Here is a 6,944-nt window from a genome sequence, read left to right on the forward strand (position 1 = left end):
GTGTCCTGTCATGATTATGTAGGTGTCATGTCATGATTATGAAGGTGTCATGTCAGTCTTATGCACACCCCTTCAAGTAAAGTGTAACCGAAAATACTCTATGATGCTGCAGATATCATATATTTTATCATATAAATATGGTATCATATAATATGATTTATTATCATATATTTGCATGCATGTTTTCAGGACAGGCTAAATATTCAATAAACCAGAGATCTCTATTATTTGAGTTCATTTTTTAATTCAAGGACTTCGCTTCATACAAAAATGTTATAGTAGAAACAACTGCAGATTTCAAAGTCTGGCCATGGAACAGAAATCAGGCAACAAACAAGTCAATAGCAGAAATCAAATTAAGAATGTGCCAGCTCTTATGCATGGATGGAGCTGTCAACATATCAATACTGTTTTATTTATAAATGTTTCAACAATTCATTTTTTTTTTTATTTCAACAAATCCCCTAATTCATATCAAAGGTCGTTTAAAAAATCAAACAAAAAAAATGAATACATTGTATCAAAAAGTACAAAGATAAACCATGGGTTCCCTTTCAGTCGGTCACTATGAGTCACATCGTGACCGACGAATTGGGATATCGCTTCGATAGACCAATCTACTTCGAGTGTAGGCAAGAGCACCGTCTACGAGACACGCTTACGCCTTGAAGTAGAACCTGTTCGTCGAGTGGTGTTCTTCTCGCCGAGAAGACCCCCGGAGATGCCCGATCACGGTCGTGCTTTCAGCGGGTACGGTTTCCCAGTGTTATTCAATCTCACTCAGTAAGGTAGTGCTTTGAAAAATGGTGAGTGGAACTACTTGTCCCGAGCCCCGGCCTACACCAGATAGGGGCGCAGGTGGCTCGCACAGGGCACTTGAAGGGGCAGCACCATGGCGCTTTGTTAGGGATCCCAATTCGTCGGTCACGACGTGACTCGTAGTGACCGATCCTTCAGGGAACGAGGGTTACCATACGTAACCGAGACTTATTTCAACATGCGCATACATTTTAAGACCATGCAAACATTAATCTTTCCAGAAACAGCCACATTTAAGCTTGGTTGATGTACAGGGGAAAAGAGCATTTCAGATTTTGGCAATAAATTATGAAAGGTTTGGTAGATGAATATGATGTTTTCCCAAATCATAGAGAAGCTGAAGAAATTGGTTTATCGATAGAACCACAGTTTTGATCCACTATGGCAACATGCTGAAGAACATCAATAGATGTGCTATGAGTGCAAAGACTTGTTCCATAGTTACATGTGAACAATGCAACAACTCATAACGATATCAGCAAAATGTCAGCACATCCTTTAACCTCAATCTCACAGAGCATGTAGAAAAATAGCAGTTGTTCAGACCGTAGACTTGAAACATTTTTCCCCTGACGAACTGGACATCTCTGATGCATGCACATACAGAAACTTGCAAATTATTTTTTTATATATATATTTTTTTGCTGATTTCTGCTTTTTAATCATTGTGCCTTTATGCACTCTAAAATATACCGTTTCATACATTTTTTATTATTATTAAAAAAAAAAAGAAAAAAAAAAAAAACTGAGGAAAAAAACATTGTCCGATGAAATGAATGAAGTATATTTTCCAAAGTGTCATCTTGTTGCATAGCCCTACATAAAGAAAATACATGTTTAAATGAAAGAACATTCACTGTCAGCAAAGTCCTGACACATCAGTGGCCAAGAATCACCTGATTAGCCAAACAATTCTACAAGCGTCTAATGTATTCATGTATGTCAATGTGGAACTCGTGAAATGATCCCCGTCCGTACAGTGTCCCACAGAGGCTTTTTTCTGTTCTTTCAGACTGCCTCACCCTCTGAATTCAGGTGGCTAAATATTCCTCTCATGTTACCAGCGTGATAAAAAGGAGCCGGCCATATTTCTATACGGCCAGCAGCTGGGGAACGGCGGCAGAATGAAAGCTGTGAGTGTGTATGTGTGTCTGGGGGTGCTTGGAGGAGTGCCATGAGGGGGAAAGTTTAACCCTAACACAGATCGGCCTACTGTACCGGTGCCAGGACCCTGACTCAACGCAACACAACACGCGCTCACATCAGGAAACCTGCTATACGAGCAAAGCACGCTCCTTTGTGACAGTTCTTCAGTTCTCAGTCCTTGCAACTAACCATTCAAAGGATCAAACAGAGAAGGCAAATAGCAATGCAGTCTGAGCATCTTCATCAGGACAGGAAATATACAATGTAAATATTGGTTTCTTAACCATGGTCAATCAAGAATTGAAGACTTTTTTTAACATGCAATTTTATAACTGTGGTTATAAAGTCCCGTCAGGACAAATACACAACTACTGCAGTTTTTTAATAGGTACTCCATACTAACATATGCTTTTGGTGATGGAATTTTTCAATATTCCATTCAGTACTAAAATTGTACAAAAAAAAAAAAATCATACTGTCATTTCCATTCAAAAACCTAACGTGGTACTGTATCTTCTGAATTAAGGCCTGCGTTCGTAACACCTTGTAGTTCCATTTAACCCTTAGAGCTTGTTCAGTTCACTCTCTCAAGTGTGGATGCACTAAAAAAGGCTGAGGTTGCATCACTACTACAATATATTCAAAAGGTTAGGCACTTTGTAAATAACATCTGGAGCAGTCAAGAAGAATCGGTAAAACTGACAGTATGGTGAAGCCGTAAGCGATTTACGTAAAACCGTTCATCTTTACAATACAAAAAAGCACATAATGAATAGATAAAATATCTACAATTTGATATAAAACAAAGTACATTATGGTTGTCAAAGGTTTCACACATAGTGACATGTGCGAGGAATGGTCATCGGCAGCATAATGAACAATCTGCTTTCGCAACAGTGTGAAATAACGTGGAATTCTCTTAGATGGAGATGAAGGGTCGAATAAAACAATGTTTCTTGCATTTCCAGCCACTTCTGTAAACTTTCACTCCATAAAAGGTACATCTATAACGCCAAGATAATATTTTTATGGGAATATTTGCATTAAGGGTGCATCTCAGAGGCTGGCTTTGAGGGAAACTGGCCAGACGCCCGTTGTGTTCTACACTTGAAGCAGTGGTCACTCTTTTCCCAGGTTACACAAGCACAATTTGGCATCTTTTGCCCTTAGAAAGGCAAAGATTAAGAAAAAGCCCATGTGTTTTCATATAAACTGTCAATCTTAAGTGTTTTTAAAAAGACCCCACCCATCAAACCATTTAGCCTGACTGAAATGCATCAAAGTCAGGTGAGTTTGAGCCTTTTTATCCCACATCTGCTGCTGCTTATCCTTTGGACATTGAAAAACAAATACATGTATTACTGCATTTAACACCACCCGCAAAATAAGAGATGATAAAACTCATCATGATTCGAAAACAAAAACATCATCTGTATGTGTGTGTAAATTAAAGCCATGCTAGCACCAGTCGTCCATCTCTGCCTCTGGATAGTACTGCCGTGCCCGTCCTCTGCTGGCCCCGGGGCCCGTGATGAAGTGGTATCCGTTGGGAACCCCGCGGAACTGCTGTTGGGGAGGTGGGGGAATCGCCACGATCGGCATCCCTACAGTCTGGGCAAAACGGCCTGTCTGAGGGCTCGGATCCTCTTGGAAGACGGCGTAGGGCCCCAAGAAGGGTTCTGAGTTAATGCGACTGACGGGGGCCGGCGAGCTGGAGATGGAGCCGCTGTGTAAGAGGGCGTTGTGCTCGGACAGACCGCGGCTCAGCCTGCCGGGACTCGGGGGAAGCAAGCTGGCCTGTGTGCCCAGAAACTGCACAGGGGAGGAGTTGGCAGTCCTGTAGGCCACAGAGGGACGAGGAGTAAGGGGGGTCTGGGGCAGCTGTCTGCGCCCATGGCTTGGAGTGCTCGCCCCTGAGGTCAACAACACCGGGCTCCCCTTAGCCCACCCACTGCCCTAGATGAAAATTAAACAAGCAAATCAAAACAATAAAATGATGAGGGGGAAATGCCCAAAAGGTTAGACAGGGACCAGGGGCCAAAGAAGGAAGGAAGGAAAGGACGAGTAACATGTTGGACGAGACAGCGGAAAAAGATGGACGATGATTAAGACAAAAACGAAAGACAAAAAGAAAGGAGAGAGTGAAAATGACAGTGAAGACAAAGAAAGAAAAGATGGACAAATGCACAGAGAAATGGTGTGAAAGAAGAGTGGAAAGAGAAGTGAAAGCCTATGAGTGGTTGCATTACAACCGTAGAGAAGAGACACTTTTTCATTTATGATGTTTATATCACAAAATGTTAAACATTTTAGAAGAAAAAACTATCATATCTCAATATCTTCATGGCTTGAGTAGGAATGGTTAGCACTTTACTGCATTTCTGTGTGATTGGTGCAATGAGAGCTTTAAAATCCAACAGCAGCCTGTGCAGAGGATTCTGTACTATGCAAATTCTCTGCTTAAACATCAGTAAAATCCCTAAAATACAACTGATATGATTCTAAACTTTAGATTGTAATTTTAGACAAATCAGTTATTAGACAAGGAAAACAATGCAACGTTGTTGTTGTTGTTTTCCATTAAAAAGGTATAAAAGCTAATTGACCTAATGTAAGATAACCTTTAAATGACAGACTAGCACTTTTATCAGTTCAATACTCACTATCCACCTTGTTTTTAATTTAAGAGTAGATGTGGCATTTCGCAAATTGGCATTTGTCAAATTATTTTTATTTACAATTGTAAAACACTGGTTTGTAGCGCAAATACTATAGTTTCACAGTTTACTGCATTTTGATATTTTTCTAGGTATTTACCTATAGTGGCTAATGAACCAGAAGTCTCGCACATTCACAGGAAATAGCTTACTTCTGTGTTAAAAAATAAAGTGGATAACTTATTTCTAGGTTTTAAACTAGGCCCTCAGTTTGTAAAACAATAAACACTTTTATATTAATGCAATCACAGTGGAAATTCATGAGAAAGGTTAATAATATCTAAAATATACTATATTATTATATTAATATAATTAGTTATCATATTATTCGAAATATGACGGAAAGACTTAGATATATTAGAATAGACAAGAGTCCATTGAGTTGAAGAAATGATCCAGTAACTGACAAGGATCTTCTGATTTTTGGGAAAACTTTGCTCCAGTCCTTGGCAAAAGGTTATGCCACCTCCCTTTCTAGTATCATTTCATGCATCCTGTGAAGGATGCCAGGTGTATGGTAATGACAGAAGTTAAAAGATTTATCATGTAAGTCTCTTGTTAAGGTGTGTGCATTTTAAAAGTCCCATTGGTTTCCATTGTAAGTGTATTGCTTTTTTTATATTGAGGGACACAGATACCATAGACCATAGAGCATAACCTGTGTTTAACTCAGAACATTATCTTCATTACTGTTTAATGCATCTTGGCACTTTCCACAGATTTCTACCTTCATAACTATTTAATTTTTACCTTGTCTCAAATCCCTAACATGTTTTTCATTAGATCAAACTCAAAAGATCCTTTTATTCATTCTCTGATCATTATCCAGTCTCTAACTTCTGACCTAGGCTTTCATTTTAACACATGTCCCTGTCCTGTCTTGACAACCCCATCCCACCTGCTTGTTGAGACTGGCCTCCTGGGCCTCGCTGGGCGAGGTGGCACAGCTTGCCACGGCAGACTTGCTGGGACAGTGTTCCCGACTGCCGTAGCGATCACATGAGTAATACCGCTGCTTCTCCGCTGAAGACGAATGATGCTTCCTCTCATGGGAACGACCTCGGTCATGCGGCCTCTCCTCTACAGGGTCAGCTGCTGTGCCTGAGAACCAACCAAAAACATGAGGGAAAGAAAGACAAGCCATTAAAACATGCACTGCAACAAAGACTTTTCTTAATCCGTACTTTTATCTTATCTTTAGACAAATTTACTTTACTTTTCTCAAATTACCCCTTTATTGACTGAAAATTATATTCTGGATAAATTCCAATTTGGATTTAGAGCTTGGTAAAAGTTGTGAACGATTTACTGATAGCAGTTGACTCTGGGTTGGGGGTTGTTTTAATTATGCTGGATCTCAGTGCCGCATTCGACACTGTTGATCACTCGATCCTATTAAAACGTTTGGAGTGTGATGTAGGCATCAAAGGAACAGCTTTAAAATGGTTTTATTCATATCTGCACGATATACATTTTTTTGTTAATTTCGCAACTACTTCATCTTCTGTGGCTCCTTTAAAATATGGTCTTCCTCAAGGTTCTATTCTGGGCCCTACATTATTTTCATTGTACATGTGCCCACTTGGATCTATATGTCGTCGCTATGACATTTCCTTTCATACGTATGCTGATGACACTCAGATATATTTACCACTTAAAGTCGGGAACGAGCACTCGCTACATTCCCTGTTACTCTGTCTGGAAGAGGTCAGAATTTGGTTGTCTAAAAATTTTCTTCAGCTTAATGGAAAAAAATCTGAGATAATTATTTTTGGTCCACCAAAATTTAAAGAGATGATTTCCAGTACTATTGCTCCTTTAGAATTAATTATAAAAAACTGTAAGAAACCTGGGTATCATAATTGATTCAACTCTCAGCTTTGACAATCAGATAAAGTCGGTAGTAAAAAGTAGTTTTTACCGACTTAGAATGATCTCCAGGTTAAAGCCAATTCTTAGTTTTAAAGGGGTCATATGATGCAATTAAAATTTTTCCTTTCTTTTTGAAGTGTTACAAGCTCTTTGTGCATAAAGAAGATCTATAAAGTTGCAAAGACTAAAGTGTCAAATCCAAAGAGATATTCTTTATAAAAGTTGAGTCAACCACGCCTACCTAAAACGGCTCGTTCTAACACGCCCCCACATGTCTACGTCACTATGTGGGAAGATTTGCATAATGCCGCCCAAATGTTCACGCAAAGAAAGAAGGCGTAACTTTTATTCTCGCTGTAGTATTGTTGCTGCCGCCATGTCGTGAAGGCG

General features: G+C 39.6%; 1 protein-coding gene across 1 annotated transcript in view; it reads right to left on the bottom strand.

Moving 5' to 3' along the window:
- Positions 1–2,425: 2,425 nt before the first annotated feature.
- LOC107681248 (probable voltage-dependent N-type calcium channel subunit alpha-1B) overlaps positions 2,426–6,944 on the bottom strand; it is a 125,430-nt gene continuing 120,911 nt past the window's right edge. Inside the window, exons 48-49 of the mRNA XM_016477489.1 lie at positions 5,581–5,783; positions 2,426–3,921 (exon numbers count right to left, since the gene is read on the bottom strand). Coding sequence (XP_016332975.1) covers positions 3,424–3,921; positions 5,581–5,783 — 701 coding nt within the window. The 3' untranslated portion in view covers positions 2,426–3,423. The remainder of the gene's footprint in view (positions 3,922–5,580; positions 5,784–6,944) is intronic.

Source organism: Sinocyclocheilus anshuiensis, unplaced genomic scaffold (assembly GCF_001515605.1).
Source record: "Sinocyclocheilus anshuiensis isolate Anshui unplaced genomic scaffold, SAMN03320099.WGS_v1.1 scaffold1495, whole genome shotgun sequence".
NCBI classification, from domain to species: Eukaryota; Metazoa; Chordata; class Actinopteri; order Cypriniformes; family Cyprinidae; genus Sinocyclocheilus; species Sinocyclocheilus anshuiensis.